Source organism: Camelus bactrianus, chromosome 13 (genome assembly GCF_048773025.1).
Source record: "Camelus bactrianus isolate YW-2024 breed Bactrian camel chromosome 13, ASM4877302v1, whole genome shotgun sequence".
Taxonomy (NCBI): Eukaryota; Metazoa; Chordata; class Mammalia; order Artiodactyla; family Camelidae; genus Camelus; species Camelus bactrianus.
In genome coordinates, this window is record NC_133551.1 from 16,320,735 (window position 1) to 16,348,127 (window position 27,393).

Consider the following 27,393-nt stretch of genomic DNA (forward strand, 5'->3'; position numbering starts at 1 on the left):
ATTTGTAGAAGTATTCATCCATGTTCATGAGACGAAGAAAGAAGAAACAAAGGAATCATTTTTATGCACTTGCACAAGTACATTAAAAAAAAAACCAAAACTTAATTCTTACCACTCTTAAAATAGGTTTGAATATATTTATCCACAGGACATAGTTAAAAAACAGAATATAGAGCTTATTTTAAACATTAGGGAAATTTATTAAAAATTCAAGTATGGTATATCTTTATTCCAAGTTATTCAGATAATTCTGCAATGTTTCACGAATTACATTTAGTGAATTTATCTATTTGGCATTTTTCAGTTCTGTGTTAGATAAACTAGATTGCTGTTTATTATTAAAAAAGCATGTTGTTAGTTACAGCATGCCTAATCTAATGCTTACCCGAGGTTATCAGTCACATTTTTATAAGAGTTTAGAAATCTATTACTATATAGATTACAGCTACTCTGGATGTTGTATTCTCTAGTTTTCTTTGTAATGAGATGACTGTCACCTCTCTCTTTCACACCTCTTTTACAATAAAAGCACAATTGTATTTAATGGATATCCAAAAATAGAAGGGAAACATATAGAAAAATAAAACACAGAATATAAACTTCCTAGGGTAAATACCCAATTAAAATATTAGCTAAAATGGATAGATATCACACAAAATTTATAACAGTATATTTTTCTTTCAAAAATCTTTCATTAATCTGGGTTACCTAATTTCAATGATGTGTATTCATAATCTGTCTTTGGCTGTCCTGTACAACTCCCACTACACAGTGCTGTATTTGTTGTTTCTAAAATATCACACAAGATACTGCAATATAAATCATTTCTGTAGATAAAACTCAACATAAAACCAAACAAACTATTCCTTCCATCAACTAAAATATCTTATTAACTTAGAATATTTTATAAAAATATGACTTTCTGAGGAGCATAACAAGTTGCAAACAACCAAATAAAAAGTTTTAAAGATAACATTTGCTTTATTAAAAGTAGTTGCCTACCAGATACTTCTGAAGAGGAGCAAGCTTGTATTCAAAAAATAAACATTGATTAAATGACACTCATAAAAATAAGATATTAGCACAAAATCACTTATACACCTTTTCCCATAATATTACATATAGAATAAAACATTAAGGTAGAAACAATTATTTGACTAACATATTCAAATAGGCTTTTAAAATTAAATTGTAAGGAAATAAAATAAATAATTACTGTTTAGGGCCAAAATCAATACCATTCTGATTTTCCCTAAAGCAACTAACAAAAACTTTAACTCCTCATAGCAGTAGTGCTAATAATATTAAGTAGCATATATTGAAATACACATCCTGTAACTATTGCAATGCCATCTCTGGACTTCTGTTTTTTATTCAAAACTCTATTGTAGGAAAGACACTCTGAATTATAATACATCGCTGACTCCCTTCTGAAAGACAAGAGTGTCTTTCAGGTATTTTTACTTCATTGGTGCTGTTCTAACAATCTTTCCAACATTTAATGAGCACTGTTCAGTGGTACTAGAAACTGAGCTAGACTCTAGGAACACAACAAAGAATAAACGTATCTCCACTATGTAGGAGATGAGAAGCTAAAGGGAAGACAGATGGACCATTATAATGGAATGTGACAAGGACTACAACTAAGGAAACTATAAGGTGCTGCTAGAGCTGAGAAGAGGACATTCTTGGGTGCTAAGGCACGGCATAACAGATGATGCAGCATTTGTGCTGAATCTTGACAGATAAAGAGCTCCTCCGATGGATAAAGTTGAAGATGAAGATAGGCTGGGATGATCTTGAATAAAAGGCATGGAGGAAGGAGCATGGTTTTTTCAGGAAATGTCAACAGACTTGCAATAGCTGCAGGGTATACGAGTGCAGAGTGGGAGGTGAAGTGTAAAGGCAAGAAAATGCCCAGTCACAGAAGTGACTGTTTGCCATGGTGATGCTTTTCAATGTGTGGAAAGGAATGGGAGTAAACTGAGTTACTCACAATCACTATACTGCGTTTCTTCTGGGAAACAGGAAGCGAGATCACTTGCTTAAGGAAGAGGGGAGCCAGATGGAGTAAGGCGGGATAACAGTGTGGGTTAGAGGTCTGAATATTTTAAACCTTGATGGCTTATCCATGCAGGGAATAAGAGAGGGGGCAATTCCTCTAAAATTTCCTATTAGGGAAAGAGCAAGTATTCCATACTATAACCAATTGTTTCTTAATAGTATTTTTTTGGTAGTAACAGTTAATTTTTTTTTAACTGGACAGATAATTCATGAGCCCCCTAATCTCTTTGTGATTATTTTTATTTTCCTTCTTTACATAAATAAAAGCATTATTCTATTTAAATTATTTAGTGTATATCAGAAAACACAAAACAGGATGGGATCTGAGGTAAATTACCTATGAAAACACCAAATTCTATCAGCAAATAACGGAAAGTACCATCCCTTCCAATACCTCTGGGAAGTGTAAATCGAGTGAACTGTCACAGTCTGTCTTCTGCCACCCCTCCTTCAAACACCCACCTCTTTAGAGCTCAATATTTGTTGTTTCTAAATATGCTCCCCCCCAACACACACATGCTGTATTACAAATATTTTTAGTAAACTAATATAAAATATTCCAGTTGCCACAAAGTACCTCATAAAAATTCAACTTATAGCAACAAAGCAACAGAATTACTCTGTAAAAAGTGGTTTCCTACCAGATGCTTCTGATGACTTGCGTGCTTGATCAAAAAGAATAAATTAAACAGATTAAATGACACATAAAATCACATTCACACAAGAAGTTACCCATCCATATATGGTCATTAGATATTCACAATGAGGAACAGAATGAAAAACACATACTTAAAAGTGCTTTATATAATGATAACACAATTTTTTTTGTTACGTATTGTTTTTTTAACCAATCAAAACCCTACTCTGGAAATGTGTTAATGAAATATCATCTTCCTTCCCTTTATTCTGAAGAGCAATTGTGTTCACTTTGTTGAGATACTTTGTTTCACCACATTCAAACATGTTCATTCAAAGCAAATTCACTGTAACCTTTAAAATGACAGTGGGTATAAAAAACAACTTTAATTATATTTCAGCTATATTTGTGCAGTTCAGTGGATGGGGCTATGCCTAGTTTTGTGTTCTAAGATATTAATTAGTCTTGCACAAAGTCAAATATGATATGAGTGGTCGGAAATTTAATAGGCAACAAAGGCTACATTTCCTATTGCAATACTACTTTTACTCTTCCTTCCTCTCCTTATGATTTTTTATTAGTTAATTCTTTTATCAAATCTTGGTTACAAGTGAGCAGTACAGTTACTCACTACGCTGTTAAAAAATTTAAAACTCTTGGCGAGATATCTATATTTAAATAATCAAATTATAGAAAGAAACACATTAACTTATTTGACTAGTATCTTCATAGACAGATGGATACACCGTGAATCCATGTAGCTTACTCATTCACAACTAGTCACTCTTACATGCTTTCTCTCAACTGGCTCTCTAGCTAGGGACGCTGCAGATTTTCTAGGCCATCAAAGCAATGTCTGATTGAAGATGTTCCCTATAGCACTTTGTAATAAAACTTACACTAAATTTATGGTCATAAAACTAATGACCCAGGCAATTCTTGAAATGCTCTTTGAAATGCACTTTACTTCCTTAATTGTTCACTGAAGCTTTTTCTCAGAGGAATATTTTATCTACCACAATCATACGCTAGCGATTTTCCATTTGGTTCTGAATTCAAATGTTCTGTCCTATTGCTGGACAGAACAGAGCTAGGAGCGAATCCCTAGATGACGGGGTGTGCACATTTTCAGCTTTACTGGACAGTAGCAAGTGGCTCAGCAATGGCTGTGCTGCTTTACAGCACTGCATACCCTTGATAAGCCACAGCCTTGACAACAAGCGTTGTTTAATTTTCACTTTCTGGTTTCTGACAGTCTAAGGGGTATGGAATTATATCTGATTATGAAACATTAGGTAAATGTCTCAGTAGAATTTTATAATTTTTTCCCTTAAAGGTCTTATTATTCTTTTACTATATTTATTCCTAAATTCTTTAGAGCTTTGATTGCTATTGCAAAAGGGAGATTTTTTTTTTAATTACCATTTGTTTGTTGCTGATAGATAGCACATCATTGATGTTTATATACTGATCTTATAATATCTGGCAATCTTGCCAGACCCTCTGTTAATTCTAAAATAACACTGGTAGATTCTCTTGAATTTTATATGCAGACAATCACATATCTGTGAACAATGACAACTTTGTTTCCTCCAACTTTTTTTTTATCTTACTGTGCAGGTTATGACTAACAGTACAACAGACACAGACAATGAGCATCCTGTTTCTAACTTCAGAGAACATGTTTTTAACCAATTTGCTTTCCCATACTTTACTTATAAAGCTATACTAGGATAAATACATTTAAGAATATCTTCTATTTTCTAATTCTTTGAAAGATTGCGTACAAGATTAAAATTTTTGTTCTTTTTGAACGTGACTGTAAAACTGTCCCTTCCTAATTTTGTTAAGCTTTGAATAAAGATTTTTAACTATGATTAAATCCTAAATTGGTATAGTTCTAATCAGTTCTTTTAAGTCTTCTCCATGAACTAACCTTTGGCTCTGATGTATCTTTATTTTCTATTTAACTGATTTTTGCTCATGTCTCTATTAGCTTTTTCTTCTTCTTCTGATTAACCATGCTGTGCTTCCTCTGACTTGTTTACTTGAACTTACATCATAAATATCCTTCTCTTTTCCTATTAAAAATGTCTCTAAATCCACTTTAGCTGTATCTCAAGTTTTGATACATAATTAAATTTGTGAATTATTTCTTGACCGTCAGTTATTTGAATTTTTAAATCCTCCAATATATTATTTGTGGTATTCATCTGCTTAGTCTTTTATTATTGGTTGCTTTGTGGTCAGAGACCACAGCCTGTATGTTAATTCTTTAAAATATTTTGAATATATTTAGTCATATAATCAGCTTTGTAAATATTCTACATATTTCTGTGTATTCTCCGATTACTGGGTGAGAATTCTTCATATAAATCTGTAAGTCTTATGTACGTATAATTTTTCCTTCTAAACAGGTCAGTTTTGTTTTATATATTTTGAGGCTCTGTGAGAGGTGCATAGAATTTTTTCTCTATTTCTTTTTTACATGATTATTAATTTTAAATGGCAGTTTGTATGTGACAGTTCCACTCTCTGACATTCTTGGGAGGGTCTAACCCTGTTGAATCTGCTGAATACCATTTGTTGTAGGTACGTGTGTGTTGTGTACATATTTTGATTTTGGATTGTGAACTTAAAGTTCTGTGGGGCTTTATCTGTGAGAAAACTGAACTGTTTGATTTGAGGATGTTTTGTATTAGCTTCTGTTTGGCATCCTGTAGGTGTTACTAGCCTGAAAGTGTTACTGTAAGGTATGTTATTTTATCGGCGATTCTTAGACCGTACAATTAATGTAGATTGAAACGTGAACTCTACTGGTGGAAAAGCAGTAAATGACACTCTCAGGAGAAGCATCCCGCACATATGCACAACCCCCACCCGTCCCCAGGAACCCAAGCCAAGAAATACAAGCTTCTTATTCCCTCCCTGTGTCAGTGGAGATGTTTTATTTTTCAGTCTGTGCTTTCACTGAGGTTATGATCCTTTGAGGATCCTGGCTTCACATAGGAGTCTAAGAAACCCCAAGGTGCACGGATCAAAGAACTTGTCTCTCTCTGTAAGGTCATGTAAAACAAAAGCCCTCTGGTCACCAAGGTATGAAAATTTCCTCAGGATGGTCAAAGTATGTTCCCCCTTACAGCTCTGGCTTCCCTTTACCACTTCACTTTTTATACACTGGGATTTCTATTACATTCTTGTAAGTTCAGGCATTTACTTGAAGGGATGCTTGTTACGTTTTACTCAGGATTTCTACATGCTGTTGTATCTTCTTTAACTTTTGGTATAAAAGGATTTTCAAATTATCTAGTCTCCCATTTTAGGATTTTTTCCCTTTATAAGACAAACCTTGTGTTAAACTGTAAGATGCAAAGAGACCTGGATGTTTATGAAATTCATTTTTTATCCTCATAATCCAAAACTTACATCAGGATGCATTTAGGTGCTGGTGCTTTTGTTATCTTTGCCAAAACACAATGAGCTCTTTCAATGTATACATGTAGGTTTTTCTTCAGCTAAGTTTTCCTCAATGTTCTATTATCTGTTCTAAGAGAAAGTTATTCATTCAGTATGTAGTTCCCTAGTGCTATCTAACATAATTTTCACCTCATAATTTTCATCCTCTCCATTTCCCTTACAACCTGGTAGTTTTCTCAAGTTAGTTCTTTAAGTCATTAATTTACCATTTAAGTTACCTGTGACTATTTCGCTCTTCACTGCTTCTAATGCAGCTTTATGTTCTGCAAATGCCAGGGTCATTTTCATAGAACCTTCTCTTATCATATCATTATTGTTTCTTTTTTACTCCTGCCTCTCACCCAGCTCTCTGCATCCTAGTTTCTTGTTTTGTCTTATTTTATAGATTCCATGCTCACTTGAAATTTTTAAGGATTCTACATAGATGCTGTCTGTAAGTTCTTATTTTTAAACCCTCCTCCCACAGAAATTTTCTATACATAAGTTCATTCTCTTCCCCTTGAAGGCTGTGAACTTATCCCTGCGCATAATCTCTTTCATAGGCTCACATTATTGCTTTTCTTATTTATTCATTCATGAACAATGAGAAGCCTTTCAAAACTTTACACATGCTCCCCCCAGATAAAGTGGATCCTCCCATCTCCTTCTTGGCTGTGTTAGAAACAACTTCTCAGACCTTTTAGTTAACACATATTTACATTATCATTCAAGTAATCCAGTGACTCTAAGAAATGGGAACAGAGCCAGGACTTAGGGCTCCTTACTGGTAGTGATGCCCACCACATCAGGGAAGAGCCCTGTTATATCTGAAAAAAAGAAAAACAACTTTCTTAACTTGGTTAGAATAGCAAATTCCTGAGTGTCTCAGTATTAATTATTTTAGAATAAAAATAATCAGCAGTGTTGGATCTTCTACTCATCTGTCCCACAGTCTTTCTTAAAAGCCTCATCCACCCAAGTTAGGGAGGGGGAAACTATTTTTATTTCATGAAGGAAGCTACTCAATATAAAACTGTTAAACTTTGGTGTTTGACCTTCAATCTGATACTGTACTTTTCTAGGCAAGTACCCTCCCTTAATTCCAGGACTGATATTTTCCCGGTTTGGTGTTCTTAAATTTACAATCTAGAAAACAGATCTAGAAAGAGGAATTAATTAAATGCATTTGCTCAAGTCTGTAACTTTCCTGTAATTCAAAGCATAGCAAATCTTTTTCAGAGATTTGCCTTCAACTACAGCTAGGCCAATCAGCTTTTATCTGAGATTTTGAAATAATGATGCTAATTATGTTCCAATAAGCACATGAACCCCAAAATATCAAAACACATGACTGATATTTTTCATTGGTAACATAAGAAAAGTGTTCAAATATGTAAAAAATGGATAAGTTTTAATTATTCATTTATTTCACAACAATTTATGAGTTTACTACTATGTTTGGGGCACTAGGGTAACCACTGGAAACACACAGATGAATGTGGCACTATCCTTGACTTAAAGAATTCAAAGGCTGGAGACTGGAAACTGACATGCAAATATATAATTTCAGTATAATACAAATAACTGTTATAGTTTGTAAGTTTGCTTTGGGAGTACAGAGGAATCATCTAACACTATGGAGTCAGTGATGGAGGCACTGAAAAGCATAGCTGATTTTCAGAACTTTTATGATAAAAGACATAAACATGGAAAGGCAGCAAGAAATAGTATGCTGTATAATATGGCTAGATCAGAATTTCATGAGTGATGCAAAAAAAAAAAAAATAAAATAAAATAAAAAAGCCTTAAAGGCAGATCATTGATCTTGTATGCCACTAAGGAGTTTAACCTCTAATCTTACAGACAATAAGGAGTAACTGAAAGTTTTCATGTTGGGTTAATAAATGGGCATATTTGTATTTTTAAAATGGTAGCATGGGAAACGGTCTGGAAGGATAGAAAATTGGAAGTTGAGACTAGTGAAGCTGCTACATTGCAGTAGAATGCCAGATCTAAAAGCATTCTCAGTGTCAGTGAGACTGGAAAAGAACTGAGTGATTTTTGAGATATTTCTAACGTAGAGTCAATAGAAATTAACGGTTGAGTGCATGTCTGGGGAGTGAGAAACAAGTCAGGAATGACTACAAGGTTTCTGTTTTAGGTTACTGCCTGGAGAGTGGGATCATTAACAAAAATCAAAATGAATGAAAAAGGAGCAGATTTGGAATGGAAAGAGAAAATTCACTTTTGCACTGAACATTCAGGTAACAACTAAAGATGTGGGCATGATGAGATCATTTAGATAAATTATAGCATTAAAAGAAGGCCAAAGATAGATTCCCAGAGAAAACTATTCCCAGGAAAGCCTAACATTTAATAGGCAAGGAAGGAGAAAATAAATAGCTTTTTAACTAGAAAAGTACCACATACACATAAATATTACAAATATAGCTGTAGGCCTGGATAAAAACGTCTAGCATTTGCTTATTTTCAAAAATAAAACCACACTTCATTTGAAATTTTCCACCTCTTGAAATGGCTAAGGCATTTAACCACTTATGATATGAATAAAATTAGTTGAACTTGGACAATCCTGAAAAAGTCAGAATGTTTAGTTATGACTACTGTAATTCCTGTGGTAGAAGAGGTTATAAGGGCAGGCCAGTCTGATCAAGTATATTAAATACTATCTGAATAATCCACAGCTTTCTTGAAAGAAAAATAAAGCAATAGAGAAACAGTAACAATTTTCTTCGGCTAAGGCCAACACCCCTAATTGTAAAACCTCTAGGACAGTTTCAAAGAGAAAAAACATACTGCCTAGATTCAAGGAAGTTCAACCCTGTAAGTATGATAACCAGGTATACTCAGTTTTGACATCCAAGAAATCCTAAGAAACATTAACATGTTGATTTTATAATCTTAGCCCAAATTTAAAACACTAGACCAGAAAAAGCTATCTAACAGAAAAATAACAGGATAATAACAATAACAATTAATCCTTAATATATTGCATGTAAAATGTTCTGTTAATGTCTAATACCATCCTATAAACAAATATCTAACAGTGTTGAAGAGGGTTATGTGATACAGCAGCAGGATAAAAAATATTTAGTGGCAATAATGAGATGATCCCCAATTATGGAAGAAAAGGTTAATCTATTTTGAATTCTACCACTATAGAGCAAAAATCCAACTATCTTAGGTTCTGAATTCCAATTCCAAATCCTTTCAGAATAAATTGTAGACTGTTACAAGCGAAAAATCATATAACACTTCTCCTAAACATGTATCCGATTCAAAGATTAACTTACAAACATCCTCCTTTTTAGTTAAACAAAAAGATGCTAATGAATTATGCTCTAAGCAAATATTTCTTCCTCTAACAACAGGATATCTATTTTTAGCTGCAGGTTTGGCTTAAAGTGAACAGCTTTTACCCTATGATAAACTGCAGTATATACTACAGTATATTTTCTCAAAAACCAATTTTAGAAATGTTTAGAAAAATAAATCCGTATTACCAAAACAAAAAGAAAACTAATCATCACAAATTACTCATCTTAACAAATTATTTCCCCAAAAATAATTCCTGAAAAATTTTAACAAAGCCTCTGAAACCAAAACGGATATATTTATTTCATCATGAAATCCATATGTCTCAATGAATTATAGTTCAAAGCAACCAATAAATCAACAAAATTTTGACATCTTATTCAAGATTGAGTATTTTTTTATATAACTAAAATGGAGCTAACAAAAATTAATATTAGAATGACAAAGCCAATAAAAGGAAAGTTTAATTATCTTCAGAATCAGATATTAAAAAAACAATCCTCTTTTACCAAAGTGGGTCTTTTACTCACTAATTTATGACACAATTAATAACAATGAATACAATAAATCAAACCATAAAACAGATTAGAAACTGATTACTGCTATTAACTATTAATAGTGGTATTAACTGTTCACAGTTCCTAATGGATTTAAAAGCGTATTACTATAATGCCTAAATGTAAAAGCATCAACAGGAAATGTAATTCACAGTAGCTCTGGCTTTACAACAGCCCCTTAAAAAATATTTTTTCCTCTTACAGTTATATATTTTTCAAAAATACAAAGCTGCAGTCTCAGAGAGCATACTTACCACTCATGATGAAAATCAACCTTTCCAAAACATATTGTTCAAAACAACAATCCAACAGCAAAGGGAGTTATGCTAATCTCTAGAGGTAGAAGAACTGATGGTGTAAACACATACACTAGAGCATGCAGCATACAGAAAATGAAAAGAGCTTTCTTTTGTTTTAAAAAGAAAAGCCCCTAGAAGCAGAGCATAACTGCTCAGTGTGAGGTATCACTAGTAAACATCAGATTAATGCCAAAGATGTGTATAACTAGATTTAATTCCTTTCAAGCTAGTTATCCTAGCTTCCTTTATATACCAGAACAACTCAAAATGGCAGGGAGAAAATGTTCGAACCAGGATGTATAAGATGTTCTCAATTATATCAGCATGAGTTGTTACCACGGCAACATTAGACCAGAATTATCGGTTCACTTGTAACCAAGCTGTAGCTTTTCTAAAGCTTTAATCAACCAAGACAAATAAAATGCCTTTTTATTCTAGAGCCACATGATTTTAAAATTACCACGTTTCTTAAATTTAAGCATTTATCTACCCGTTTTACATCTTTCAAAGATATTTTAAAAATTGCTGTTTTCTTCAAATACTCACACAATCCCATGTTGAACCTGGCAAGGAACAAACAGCAGAATGATTGCACCTAAACGTCTTTCAATTACACCAGCTCTTACTGCTAGCTGTGGACCTCACTGATATTAAAATGCTGTGTGCTGTTGCTAGTGACTATTGGCGATGAATCTTATTGCCCAGATCGCTGATAGCTTTCATTTTTCATGAGCCAGAAAGCTATACTGCAGCACAAATGTTAACCATTTAAACATTCTGTACTATGGGAGAGACAAAGCATAATACTATATATATCTCTTCATTTATAAAGAAGAATTGTAAAACAACTTATTTATAAACTTCCATTACATTCGGCATTACAAACAGTGTCAGAGTCCATTTAAATGTGGTTTTCAAGATGGGAGTACACAAAAAATTACTGACAATTATTGTTGCAGTGTAAAATTCCCTACATTAAACACGATTAAGATGATAGATTGTTTAGAAAGGTGGGCAGACTAGACGGTATGCTGAACAACTGTTCTGATTCCCAGAGACCCAAAATTTGTACCAAAATGGTACAAAGGATCTATAGAATGGTTCCTTGTTAAGTGGAACTTCAGCAAGTGAACATGCCATTTTAAAAGTTGACAGGTGAGACAGGACTTCCGGTGATGGGAGAATGAGTAAGTCAGTAAATCTCTCTAAGAAACAACTATGAAGCTGGACAAAATTATGAAAAATAATGACTTCATGGTTTTGGAAATCTGGTGATCACAAACAACAAATTGAGAAGGATTTATTCACGAAAAACTGCTGCGCTCTGCACACAAACAGTGGGAGTCTGCGGTGTTCTTGTCTGGTGCTGCTGCTGTTCCCCACCAGCTCAGTCAGTGCAGCACTTCTGTCAGGGCGGGGCTGGCCGTGACAACCAGCAGCTTTGCTGCCAGAGAGGGCTGACATGATTTGGAGAGGAAGCCAAGAAACTCTACAAGAGTGATGTTTTCTATAAAAAAAAAAAAAAAACAAACTGTAGGAAATGAACAGGGAAAGGATTCAGCTTTGCTAGTCCGAAGTGGTGGCCTTAGTAAGGGTGAGAAGTAGATTGATGGTCTAGCAAAAAATGTAATACAGAAAATGGAAATGAGAGAGGAAAAAGAGGGCCTAGAGAAGCTCTCCACATACACAAGGTTGACAAGGAAGCTGTTCCCATAGGGGAGACCCAAGAGGTCCCAAAGGAAAGTTAAAGACGGTACAGCCTTGAAAACTGCCTGATGGTTGACTGTACTCCCCAACCCATAAACAGCTCCATCAGCACAGACTGGCTCAAAGTGTTTGAGCACAACCTCTGATTAATTACTGAATAATAACTAAGCGATGCAGACACAGGGTGCTCCCTAGCAAAGAAATCAGTGGCCATACAACATAGGGGATATAGCATAGATTAAAGCCAAGAAGTTTTGAAAAGGAAACAAAATGTAGATAAAAACAATCTTCAGGGAAGAAAGAATAATCAAAATGCAGAGCTGCTAGAAAATATTATTTTTAAAAGTCAAATTTTTGACAGAAACATTATATAATCCATAATGAGGAAAAAAGATATAAAATGTCTCTGAATGGGCCCATATATAGGATTTAGCAGACAAAAGACTTCAAAGCAGCTATTATAAATATATCAAAAGAATTTTTTTAAATTGTTCTTAAAAATTAAAGGAAAATATGATAGCAATGATATAACAAAGAGAATTTCAATATTGAAAAAGAAACTATTTAAAATATAAAAGTTACAGACTTTGAAAGTACAATGACCCAAATTTAAAAACTCACTACATAGACCCAACAGATCTGAGAGGGCAAAACATTCAATCAGTGAGCCTGAAGATGGACCAGTGGAAGTCATGGAGTCTGAAGACAAACAACAGGAGAAAAATGAACAGAGCCCTAGAAACCTGTAGGATATCAAAGGTATCAATATACAGGTAATGGGACTCCCAGAATAAGAGACAGGGCAAAGAAACAGTATTTGAAGATAGAATGGCTGAAAATGTCCCAACTTGATGGAAAGCATTAACCTGCGATCCAAGTTCAGCCAATGCCAAATTTGTTAAGCGCAAAGAGATTCATACCTAGACACCTCATATTCAAGTTGTTAAAAGATAAAGACAAAGAAAAATCTTGAAAGCAGCAAGAGAAAATGACTAATCACATACAGCGGAAGAGCAATATGATTAATGATGACTTCTTAACAAAAATAAGAGAGGTCAGAAGGCAGTGGAATAATATATTCACAGTGCTAAAAGAAAAAAAAAAAAAAGCTTTTTACAAATCTCTGCCTGGGAACACTATCCTCCAAAAACAAAGGTGAAATAAAGACATTCCCAGATAAACAACAACTGAGGATATTTGCTGCAAGCAGAAATACTTAAGGAAGTCTTCCCAGAGGAGAGGAAATGACACTGGGCAATACTCAAACTGATAGGAAGGAAAAAAGAATACTAGAAATGGTAAATATATAAGTAAAAGGCTATATAAACATGTATTTATGCTTTCTTTTCTTAATTTCTTTAGAGAAATTAAAACTGTATGAAGCAATCATTGTAGCACTGCACTTCTGGGTTAATAAAAATATAAATGTAACATGTGAAAATAATAACACAAAATTTGAGAAGAAATTGAGCTGTATTGGATCAAAGTCGGTATATTTTACTAGAATTAAGTCAATGCTGTCCTAATGTAGACTGTGATAAGATAAACTGTATATTTTAACCCCTAGATCAACCATTAAGAAAATGTTTTTTTAGAAGGTAGTTTAAAAATAAAAGAGGAATTAAAATGGCATCCTACAAATATGTTTAACATAAAAAAAGAGAGAAACTGATACAAAAAATCTAAGACATAAAGAAAACAAACAGCACAATGAAAGACGTAAATCCAGCCATATCAATAATTACACTAAATGTGAGTGGAATAAACAGATCAAAAGGCGGAATTTATCAGACTGGATAAAAAAGCAAGGTCCAACTATATTCTGTCTACAAGGGCCACACTTTAGATTTCAAGATAAAAATAGGTTGGAGATAAAAGGAGAGAAAAAGATACACCATATGAACAGTTAACCACAAAACAGGTGGAGTATCTATAGCAATATCAGACAGAATAGACTCTAAGACAAGAAAGATTGCTAAAGTCAAAACAAGGAAATTTTATGATGATAAAAGGGACAATTCACCTGGGAGATTTAACAATCAGAAATGTATATGCACTGAACAAAAGAGTCTCCACAATGCTAAAACAATAATGACAGAATTGAAAGGAGAACTAAATAATTCAACAATTATAGTTGAAAATTTCAATATTCCTCTTTCAATAGCTCATAGAAAAACCAGACAGAAAATCAGTAGGATATAGAAGACTTGAATAAACCATTAAAATGGCATTTATAAAATACAGCATATAAATAACATTAGCAGAACATACATTCTTTTCAAGCACACATAGAAATTCTCTATATTAACCATATGCTAAGCAGTAAAACACATCTCAAATTAATTTGAAAGGTTTAAAAATTCATTCAAAATATCATCTCTGATCATAGCACAATCAAATTAGGAATCAACAGAGAGAAATTTTGGAAATCCCAATATTTGGATTTAGGTCACAAAGAAATCCCAAGGGAAATTAGAAAATATTTTGGTGGGGAGGTATAGCTTAAGTGGTAGAGGACATGCTTAGTATGCACGAGGTCCCGGGTTCAATTCCCAGTACCTCCTCTAAAAAATAATAAATAAATAAATAAATAAACAAATAAACACACAACAAACAAACTTAACTATCTACCCCAACCAAAAAAATATTTTGAACTGAATGGAAAAAAGCCTATGAGAAATCAACATTTATGGAATACAGATAAGGCATAACTTAGAGGGAAAGTCATCACTTTAAACACTGTATTAAAAAAAAAAGTCTCAAATTAATAATTTAAGCTTTCATCTTAAGAAACTCAGAAAGAGGAGCAAATTAAACCAAAAACCAAAGAGATCACAGCAGAATTCAATGAAATGGAAAATAAAAACAGAGAAAATGAATGCAACCATTAGTCTTACTAATAAAACTTTAGCTAGACTGACAAAAATTAAGACAATACAAAACAAAATAGAAAGAAACTAATTACCAAAATCAGGAATGAAAAGATGATAACACCCTAAAGAATGCTAAAGATGCTAAAGAAATCTGAAGAATTATGAGAGAATACTATAAACAACTTTATGCAAACTATGTAAGATAACTGAGATGACATGGACAAATTCATAGAAAGACACAAATTACCAAAACTAACTCAAGAAAAAACAGAAAATCTGAAAAGATCCATAAACAAATAAAAATATTAATTTATTAATTTAAATTTTTCCCACAAAGAAAAAAGGGTCAGATGGCTTCACTGGGGAATTCTTTGAAACATTCAAAGATATAATACCAACCCTACACAAACTTTTTCAGAATATAGAGGAAGATGCAATACTTCCCAACTTATTCCATGAGGCTTGATGCCAAACTAGTCAAAGACCAAAATAAAATTACAGATCAGTATTTAATACAATGCAAACATCTTTACCAAAATATTAACAAACCTAATCTAGCAGTATATAAAAAGGATTATACACCAGGGCCATGCAGGATTTATCCTAGGAAGGAAAGGTTGGTTCAACATTGAAAATCAACTAATGAAATACACCACATTAATAGAATAAAAAACTACCTAAACATCTCAATATATGGAGCAGAAGCATTCAACAGAATCCAGTACCTGTGATAAAAACCTCTCCACAAACTAGGCCTAGAGCAGAACTTCCTCAAGCTAGTAAAGGGCATGCGGGTGTGGGGGTGAGTTGGGGAGGGGGACCCTACGTAGTTTACATCATATATAATACTGAAAAATGGTAAGTTTTTCCTAAGAATGGGAATAAGGCAAGGATGTCTGCACTCACCAATAGTATGCAACTAGACGTTCTAGTAGTGCAATGAGGTGAGAACTAAGATACTGAAGGCATACAGACTGATAAGAAGTAAAACCGTCTTTCTGCAGATGACATAATGCTATACGTAGAAAATTCTAAAGAAACTAGAAAGAAACTACTAGAATTCATAAATAAATTTATCAACACCACAGGATATAATAATATATATATAAAATTTTAATATACTAGGTACAAACAATCCAAAAATGAAATTAAAAGAACAGCTCCATTCACAATGCTAGTAACAGACATAAAATACTTAGGAATCCATTTTAACAAGACTTATTCACTAAAAAAAAGAAAACATTACACAGAAATTAAGGAACATCTAAATAAATGGAGTGCTGTTCCATTTTCATAGACTGCAAGACTCAATATTGTTAAGAGAGGATTCTCCACAACTTGATCTACAGATTCAATGAAATCTCTCTGAAAATCGCAGTGGGCTTTTCTCTAGACGCAGACAGGCTAACACTGAAATCTACACGGAACATAAAGGACCCAGAAGAGCCGGAACAATTCTGAAAAGAGCAAAGTTGCAGGACCTAGACCACTTGGTTTCAGAACTTTTTTTTAAAGTTATAGTAACCAAGCCAGTGTGGTCTTGGCACAGGATAGACATGTATAGACCACTGGGACAAAACTTAGAATTCAGAAGTGAACTCTTATATTTATGGCCAACTGATTTTTTGACAAAGGTGCCAAAATGATTAATGGAAAAAGAAAAGTCTTCAACAAATGGTTCAGTAAAAGCTGGATATCCATATGAATAAAAAAAGAACCCCATTCCATACCTCATACCATATATAAAACAACTCAAAAGAACAAATTTCGAGATAAAAGTACAAAATAAAAATCCTCATTACTTTGGGTTAGATAAAAATTTCTTAAGATTTGGCACAAAAGTACAATCTATAAAGGAAAAAATGATAAATTTGATTTCATTAAGATGACAAACTTTTGCTCTTCAAGGACATCATTTAAGAAGATAAGTCACAGATGGGGAGAAACATTTGCAAATTTATTTGGTAAAGAACTTGTGTTCAGAATATATAAAGAACTTTTAAGACCTGATAATAATAAGAAAGAAAATACCCTCAATTTTGAAAGTGGGCAACAGATTTGAAAATATATTTCTCCAAAGTAGATACATTAATGGTCTATAAGAACATGAAAATATGCTCAACATCATCAATCATTAGGTAAATACAAACTGAAACCACAATTAACTACCAATTCACACACACCAGAATGGCTAAAACCAATAAAGATGAATGATACCAAGTATTAACAAGAATGTGAAGAAACTATAACCCTCCTACATTGTTGAAGGGAATGTAAAGCCACTTAGGAAAACAATTTGGAAATTTCTTAAAAAGATAAATATAAACTTACCATATGACCCAGCAGTTCTAACCCTAGATATCAACTCAAGAAAAATGAAAGCGTATGTCCATCCAGTCTTGCATGCAAATAGTTACTGCAACATTACCCAAATAAGCCAAAAACTGGGAACAATCTTAATATTCATCAATTGCTAAATGGATAAACAAAATGTTACATTCATACAAAATAGTATAATTCAGCAATAAAAATGAACCAACTACTGATATGTTCTATAACATGGTTGAACCTCAAAAACATCATTCTAAGTTCAAGAAGCCAGAAACAATAGATTATATATTATATAATTGCATTTACATAAAACATCCAGAAAAGGAAAACAGACCAGTGTTTGTCTGAGGGTGAGCTGAAAGTGGGGACCGATTAAAAAAGGGAACAAAAGGATGATGCAAATGTTCTAAAACTGAATTGTGGTGATGGCCACGTAACTCTACAAGTTTATTAATAAACACTGACTTATACACTTATAATGAGTGAGTTTTATGGTATGTAAATTACAGTTTGATTTTTTAAAAAGTTGTCAAGTGCTTATCTACCTAAGTAGAGGCAATCTGAAGCAGAACTTTTGCTGTGGGAAGAATCACTTCAGTGGACAACTTAATTATGTAAATTCAATGCTAGTAGGCATCCATTACCTTGGGGAAAATGATCTAACAAAACCGTTTGGACCTTGGTAAAGGCTGTTCCTTCTCAATACCCTATGGTAAAGAGATCTAACTAAAGGGAAGGAAGTAAGTAGATCTACATTAAAAATAAAACAGGAATTGAAAGGGTGGGATCAAAACCCAGACGCCATTCTTTCTAAGGTTCAGAATTACCCATACTTCTTTCATCAACTGTAGTGACAGTATTTGTGGCCCATGAGTAGGAAGGAACCCTAAACAACTTTTATTAAAGAAGAAAGGAGAATCTGGTGATGTAGGCTCACATTAGAGGGTCTGTAGGTCAAATTCAAGTGCCCACAGAGGACAGGCAGGTAAAACAACAGAAGCAGTGAAACAGTGAATGCTAGAGCAAATCAGACTGTAAATCCTGACTAAAGAGAACAGTTATTCAGGGCTGCCCATCTGTTCTCATATGAGAATAAGAGGCCACAGAAATCAATTTTTCAAACGGTTCAAGAATATGAAAGTCTAGATATTAATATGAAATATCTTTTTTTAAAAATCATTGTATTTTATATTTATATATAAAATAATGGTATTGCATTCAATTATTTAAAAATATCATGAGGACTAAACAAAACATGCCTGTGAACTACATCTAGGTCACAGATAACCAGTTTTCTATCCCTGGAAAGATGTTCAAGAAAGGAAGGCCAATTTTAGTACAGTGTGGGGATGGGTTGAAAGCACCTTTTCACACGTTCAACCTGGCATGAAGCCAGGATGACTAAGCATAAAGGATAAATTAAGGAAACTAAATCTGTGATATAAGCCTTGAATGAGTATAACACTGAAAAGGGTGGATCGTCCTCTCGTTAAGAATCAGGCCTCTACAAGTCTCAGTGCCATCACATCAAGACCAAGGATATGTCAGATTCTGGGGGACCAGTTTAAACCATGAAACTATGTAGCAGCGGCAAAGTCAATAGCAGGCAAAAATGAGATTACTAGCTTATGTACTAATAAAAATGCCCATCTCTTTAACCAAACTTTGGAAAGAATAGCCTCTCTGGAATGAGTAAACTTCCAGAAGTTTAGCAATACTTGAAGTGGCCTGGAAGAGGATGCCAAGAAAAGAGCCACTTAGAAGCCCTGCTAATTTGAATAGATGGGTACAATTGATTAATTTGAATATTTCAAATATGAGGCCTAATTTGTATCCCAAGTGGGCTACACTTGTCAGAGTTAAAAGCAGCCATTGTTTTAGGGCTTGCAAGGACTATTCACTCCCTCAGAAAATGCATCATTCTTCCAGTTTTAACTTATTAGCTCTTTGTGAATGACATCTTACTTTCAAAGTTCTCTGACCAGCCTGTTAGTCTTCTAGGTGTTCACAGTATGCACTAAGTTTCTGCAGCTCACAGAAAACCTCAGACACAAATCTTTGTTATAGGATGCAGAGACCTGTTCTTCTCACATACACAAAGAAAGACTTCACAGGATCGTGATTAAGAGCATGGGCTTTGGAGCCAGGCTGGCTGGGTTCAAATCTCTTATCCATCAGTTATGTTACCTTGAAGAGATTACCTCAGCGTGTTTCAGTCTCTTCATCTGTAAGATATGACTAATAACAGTACCTATCTTATTGGGGACTTTTTAAAGGATTACATAAACTGATGTAAGCATCATGCTTAGAACAATGCATGACAGATAGTAAATAAGTGTTTCATATGATAATGTACACGGCAGTATTTCACCCAGGAAATGTGGGAGTGAAGTGGTACGAGTCACTGCTATATTGTGCAGTCAGAATTACAGGATGTACTTCATAATATGACTGAATCTCCAAGCCAAGCAGGTTATACGATGATGATTACCAAAGATAACGCTCTATTCATAGGGTGGGGGGGGCTGTAGCTCAAGTGGTAGAGTGCATGCTTAGCATGCATGAGGTCCTAGGTTCAATCCCCAGTACCTCCTCCAAAATAAATAAACCTGATCACCAAAGATAATGCTCTATTCAGCAACCAAAAATGTCTCTCAGGCCATTTGCTACTAATAATTGACCCATTTTGAAAAGTGGAAAAATTTTGATAAACACCAATAATAAAGAAGAAAACAAAGCATGCTTGGTGTACCAGAAAATTATACCGAGGAATTTAAACATGTCTTCTCTGAATACTGAAACAAGTATATCTGGGATGCAATTAATTTAATACAAAAGCCTTAAAATGGTTATAACAGTTTTTAAAATTTGTCCTATAAAATATAAAAATAATGATATGCACAAAGATTTAGGTATAGCATTTATCATAGCATTTTTTATATAATAGTAAAGATTTAAAACCAATCTGGATAGCTAGTGATTGTTTCAATAAATTGTGGTGCATCTTTAAGACTGAATACAAAACACCCATCTTAAAAAATATTGTAGAAGAAATCTTTATGATAAGGAAAAATGTTATGAAACACTGTATTGAGAGATGCAAGTTTAAGAGCTGGTAGAAATCTGTATATCTATGCACAAAAGAGACTATATATAGAACAACATTAGTAGTGATTATCTTTTGGTGGGATTGCGTGTGATTTTTACTTTTTTCTTTGCTCTTTTCTATGATTTGCAAATGTTCTCCAATGAAGACATACTATTTGGTAATCAAATTAAAATGTTAATAGGGAAAAAGTCCTTCTCAAATTTTAATGTGCATATGAATCAGATGGGTGATCTTGTCAAAATGCGGATTCTGAATCAGTAGCTGTAGAAGGGGCCTGAGAGTCTTCCTTCTTAACAGGCTCCTGGGTGATGTTAACGCTGCTGAACTGGGACCAAACTTGAAGAGCAAGACACTAGCTAGAGTATGTACTTCATCTTCCTTCTTCTTTAACCAGTTAGTGTGGCTAGTCTTGCAAAACACAAGCAAGTACACACTTCTCATTATGTTATTGCACTTGATTAGTACTTGGCATTGTTAGATAGCCCATGGAAATATTTTCTAATTTCAAATCATTTAATACCCCAACTACTTAGTTTTACTATATAAAGTCCACTGATTACTCAAAATCTCACTAACATCCACGATAAAAATGCACAGGAGACATTGAAAAGTTCAGTGCTTCTGGAATGTGGTATTTACTAGGGTCAGATCAGCATTTTACTGCTTTTGCTTAATGGCCATAAGCCTTTAAAATAAATTCCAAAGATCACAGTAAAACAAATGAGAGAAGGCTTGTTAGTGTAAGACTGTAGTCATAGTCGTCGTTAATCTAACAAACAACTTAACGTGTACTGAGAACTATGCTGGCAATACGCAAATAAACTGACAAATTCTATGCCTTTCTAGGAGTTCAAAGTTAAATAAGGGAGGTAGTTGTCTTGAGGGTTAATGTAATATAATCTTAATATTATAAAATAAAACATAATAAAGTGAGTATTAGATAATATGAGAACATAGGAAGAGATGATGAATTCTAAAAAGGATGAAGGACAGAGGAATAGAACACTTGGTGATTCAGTTACAGAGAGAGAATATTTGAGCAGAGTCTTAAAGTATGAGCAAATCTCACCGTTGGCAGAAGTAGGAAAAGGGAATTTCAGGTAGAAGAAACATCTTAAATAACCACTGTTGTTATGAAGGGAATCTACTTTCTGACTATTCATTGCCATGATAATGTAGTGATCAAAAGTGTTAGTTCTACATCGCTAATTATTAGAGAAATGCGAATCAAAACCACAATGAGGTATCACCTCACATCTGTCAGAATGCCTATCATCAAAAATCTACAAATAACAAATGTTGGAGAAGATCTGAAGAAAAGGAAACTTCTGTAAACTGGTAGACTGTTGGTGGGAATGTAAATTGGTGCAGCCACTATGGAAAACAGTATGGAGATTCCTTAAAAAAAAAAAAAAAAACCATATGATCCAGCAATTCCACTCCTGAGTATATTTCCAGAAAAGACAAAAAACACTAATTCAAAAAGATACATGCACCTCTATTTTCATAGCAGCACTATTTACAATAGCCAAGGCATGGAAGCAACCCAAATGCCTAGCAACAGACAACTGGATTAAGCAGTGGTATATATGTATACTATATACATTAAGAAGATGTGGTATATATATTTACACACACGCACACACACAATATGACATAACACTCGGACATAAAAAAGAATGAAATACTGACATCTGTAGTAACGTGGATGGACCTAGAGAATATTATGCTTAGTGAAATAAGTCAGACAGAGAAAGACAAATAGTATATGACATCACTTATATGTGGAATTTAAAAAATAATACAATGAATATATATACAAAAACAGACTCTCACACAGAGAAAACAAACTTGCGGTTACCAAATGGGAGAGGGAAGGGGAAGGAGACAAATTAGGGGTATTACGAGATTAACATGTACAAACTACTACACATAAAAGAGATAAGCAACAAGGATTTATTGTACAGCACAGGGAATTATACTCATTATCTTATAATAACCTATAGTGGAATAGAATCTGCAAAATAACTGAATCACTACACTGTACACTTGAAACTAAAACAATATTGTGACTCAACTACACTTCAATTAAAAAAAAGAAGTCCTGAGAAAAAGTGTGAGTTCTGGTTAAGTGCCCAGCTCCAGTAGAAAATGTATAGTAGATATATGTATTTCCCTGAGTAGAATAAACAAGTTAACTTTTCCTTTATCATGCTAGTTAAAATTCTTTAGGCTCTTTTAGCAAAGGTTGCATTATATATTATTCTCCACTTAAAAAACTGCATTGGCTCCCCACTGCTTATTAGAATGTAGTCCAAAATTCTGAATATCTAATACAGTTTTCAGAGGTCTGATCCAGACTGCCTTTCCAGGCAACATCTTATCTTTTAAGTAAATCTTAAATGTTCATATATTCACATATCTGTGTATGTTATTTTCTTATAATAAAATAATCTTTTCCTCCTTCTCTGAGTCCCAGAATTCAATTCATTCAATATACTTGAAGGTCCCATCTTCTCTTCAGTGCTAATTTCTTCTTACACTAAGCTCCCACAGTAAACTACTTACATATTTTTAAGCAACCATTTTTCTATGCCAGGAATATTATATTGTCTGTATGTTTGCTCTTCCTACTCTTGTTTTTGAGGGTAAGAACTAAACCTTACTATTTCCCAGAGTCTAGTTTATAGGCTATGATAATGTAAATCCTCAAAAAAGTTTGCCAAATGAATAAAAATTGATTACTACCAAGAAGCTTATGTATAGTTACAGATGGAAAAAGTAAATAAAAAGATAATGTGGAAGGTCTTTTAGCTTAGAAGTTACAATGATACGGATTTAGTGGACTAAGAAGTAAGTATTGATGTGAACTGCCTTAAAGACTGTATGAGCCTTTGAAAGGTAAAACTGACTAGACAGAGTAGGCTATTACAACCACTTGAACTCTGATTCTACCTGAAGAAGTCCATGTACAAAACTGCCCTTTTGTTCAATATAGTTTCAGGAATGTGGATTTTTATCCACAAGAGAAATAAGCTGTCAATTTATGGGAAAGGGGAATAGGTAAGTTGTTTGAAGTTATTCATCTATTCAGTCCTTAAAATGTTGTAATTAGACATTCATTAAATGTATAAAGTCCGAGATTTAAAATGTGCAAAACTTCCATCCAGTTCAGCATTGTATAACTCAACAAACCATATATGATCAAAGGAAGATTTAAAAGCTAACCATAATAAATTTGCTGGAACAGGAGCCCAATGAATGTCAATACTCCCATTCATTCTGAGAATAAAAAGCAGAATTCCATTTCCAAGTTTTTGTTTTGAACTTCATGTACTTACATGTGCATGGAATCAGCTGTTAAATATTTATGTTATCAAACAGGAATTCCTGTTACTTAATTTAGTAGTGAAAGATAAAACACATTTAAGGCACCTGGAAACCACTATGTGGCCTCTTTATTCTTTGTTCCTATATTTAATGTCACTGGAGAAGAAAGTAACTTGGGTTAAAGTTGCTATATTTCATACACGCTTAAATTGGTAATTAATCTTTACTAAATACTTCACAATCCAATTTTTATAAAATTACACGTAGTTTCTGTGCCTAGCTGATTTCTTAAATAGCACTTTTGGAATAAGGATATTCAGAGAGCTTATTATCAGGAGGTATTACATTCCTTTTTCTTATCAAACAAGTCATGCAAGTAAACTGCTTTAAGTAGCTTTGAAGAATGTGGTTTGTATGGAAACTTCAAATAGTCAAAACTCCTTCCATAACGCACATTATAAATGAATAAAAATCTGTGTTTTCACAACAAAAATAAACCTTGGAATTCTGAAACAAAAGCATTCCTCTGTTTCTGTTGTATCACTGTTTTTCTCCCCTATATCAACACATTCCCTAGTAGGAAACTAGAACTCCATACTTACCATTCTTATCACTACATATATAAAACTATTGTCTATTTTGACATTTGGGGATATGAAAGAGAAAGTGGAAGAACTCTTGATTAATAACATTTCAGTTACTCATTAAATACTTCTTATATTATGCCTATTATTTGAAAGGCTACAGCGTTTGCACCTAATTTCACTGTGTACAATAATTCTATTTATTGTATCTTGTGACATCACAATAAAGAAAAATGTTAACAGCATCTTACCAGTCTGCTTTTTTCAAAAGAAATTATAGTTCATATTATCTTCAATTGCTAGATTTTAAAATGTGTCTCAGAAAACGTTATAAACCCCACACATTTTTTAAATGGTGAGTATAGTTCAAATATAACTTTAATTATTAAAAGCCCATGATATTCATTGATCCGAGATACATTTACAAAACACCTACATTTGTAGGAACAGGCATCAGTGAAACAAACTAATTCAGTACTGTCCTCATTCCTCATCAAATGTTTAATTAAAAGGTCTTTTAAATGCATAAAAATGATCCCAAAAGACCTTAAGAGACTGCGATTTAACCGAATAGAACAAATAGAATGAATAGCAAACTTTTATTGCATAGTAAATTTTAATAACGTACTACTGCTTCAATATTCAACAGTTCATTACGTTGAAGATATCTAAGATTTCTCATCCATCAACTTGCTATGTAGTAAGGATTAATTACAAAAAACCAAAACTTCTAAAGTGAAAAAAAGAGTTGCACAAATATATGTTCTTTACTTTTTCCCTAAAATAGCTTTAAGAAGGTCAAAAATTCTGATGCAATAAAAAAAATAATTCAAATTAGCTTCTGTGGAACTATGAAGTTACTATATAAACCAAGGAGTCAATTTTGTAAGCCATTCGTGGTTTTTTGGTTGCTTTTTTTAAACTGAGTTTCTTCCTTAACTGCTATGGAGTATATAAACAGAAAGGCAAAATCTAGTGCTATTTTGTGATCAAACACACTAAAAAGGGCAAGAGTACCAAGAGTAATTCTATTGTTCCTGTAATCAGACAGACAAAAATACCTTGGGGAAGGTACGGTCCAAGGTGAGATGTGGAATGGCGGTACCAGTATTGTTTACATGTGAAATTTATCTTTTAAAGGGCATGTCACAAAAAAATCATTACGTATCACCATTTTACCAAAGCAGTAAGTACAAACATTTTAACATGTCTGGAAAGAATGTGATGCATGTAAACAACTTCCCCCCATAATTGTAAGTAAGATAATTATAAAAGCTTCTGATATTTATAACATTACAAATATTTCACAAAGAATAATCATACTATGCTTTCATATTAGAAATCCTGCTTGCAAAACTGAAGTAACTTTGACACATACATTTAAAAATAAAAGATGGCAAACATGATAAAATTTAATTATAAATTCAAGAGTCCTTTTGCCCCTTTTTAATTTTAAGGCTTACAAATCTAAGACTTAATTTAAAAAAATAAGCTGACCATTTTTTCCTTAAATGTAGGCATTTCACTTTTACATAAGAACAAACAAAATAAAAATAAAGAAACAGTAACACATACTAGAGATGATGTAAGAATTTTATAGAAAAACTTCCCACTGATATTCAACTTAAATAATCATATTTAAAATAAAACAATGAACTACATGAGTCAGCTCAACTTGCAATCAAGTTTTGTGGATTTTTTCCCACTTCATCTCGCAAAATATCCTTGTGCAAATCATAAAAAGACAAAAAAACCACATAGTTCTGTGTTTGATTCTAAAACTCCAATTAGTATTTAAGCTTCTAGTTACAATGTATCATAAAAAAACTTACTTGATCTGTCCCATAAGGCAGTATGTTCAGAGAAATGAAGGCTGTCATTTTCCAGAGTTGTTTTCTGATCGTGTGCAGTACCTTTGGAGTGTCTATGAAATAATCGGCTAGCAAAACCTTCCAATTTCTGAAGAGCAGTTGTACCTGTATACTGGTTACAGGGTAGTTCTCTATAAGCTGCCATTCACGTGCATTTACACTTAACTTAAAGTAACTGAGAATATCTTCAGAAGGAGCTCAACAACTTCTAACACAGAAGCTAAGAGCTATGCATGTGTCAAACTTCCTGTTTGCAGGGTATTCTAACCACTACTGCTGTTCTGTTTCCTGTTAATATAAAACAGCACATTACTGAGCCTTTCTTAGCAAAACTCTATCTCAACTAGAGATGAAGATTTTAAAGACTTGTAATATCATCCTAAAAGGCTCTATGTTTAAGAGTTTTTTAATATTAATACACAGGTTAATGAGAGCATTAAATACAAAGCTTTATATATAGATAGTAGGCTGAAAACAATTTTTTAAAAAGGAAAACTAGTTAAACATGTATTACAACCCTATGCAAACAACTGAAGACCACACCACTCTCTAAATATAATATGTTAAAAAAGTTGTGTTTTTTTTTTTCAGGAAATCAGCTTACATATAGATTTTATGCATCTTTATAAACTGTTAACTTTTCATTAAAAACTGGTTTGTAATGGATATTACAAAACACTTGGAAAAAATTTTACAACATAACTTTTAACTGAAAAAAACAAACTAGCACTTAAAGAACTCAAACTTGCTAACTCATTGACTTTAATACATACAGGAACTATAAAAACTTACTATGTCAGTACTGCTTATCAAACATACCTGCTGACAAGCACCTAGCTGCAGTATTTCTAAAACATTCTAAATATTGAAAAAAATGATTTAAAATTATATAAAATCAGCCACAGCAAGAAATTTCAATTGAGAGGGAAAAAATCCTTCTAGTTGACTGAGACATGTTAGTTTTTAAAGTTAACTCTGAGGACTACTGCTTACCTGATCCCTGATTTAGGGTTCTCAGTTAGAAACCACTCCTTCGGTTAAAAGTAAATTGTCCACTGGCACGAAAAAAGTAACCTGTGACATTTAACAATGATTCTGAGTACTTGCTTTCTGACGCTAATTAAAGGATTAGAAATTTGTGGGGTTCTCTTTGGAAGCTTTAAATAAGGGAAACAAGGAAGGAAGGAAGGAAGGAAGGAAGAAAGGAAGGAAGGAAGGAAGGAAGAATCTTTTAAAAAA

General features: G+C 33.3%; 1 protein-coding gene across 2 annotated transcripts in view; it reads right to left on the minus strand.

Moving 5' to 3' along the window:
• The window catches only part of PRKACB (protein kinase cAMP-activated catalytic subunit beta), a 116,933-nt gene that overhangs the window by 40,578 nt on the left and 48,962 nt on the right, over positions 1–27,393 (minus strand). The window contains exon 1 of one of the 2 annotated variants that reach the window (XM_010963332.3): positions 26,116–26,404. The exons of the other annotated variant lie outside the window; for it this stretch is intronic. Within the exon in view, the coding sequence (XP_010961634.1) occupies positions 26,116–26,299 (184 nt within the window). The 5' untranslated portion in view covers positions 26,300–26,404. Of the gene's footprint in view, positions 1–26,115; positions 26,405–27,393 lie in introns of those variants that run through there. 2 annotated transcript variants of the gene reach the window in all.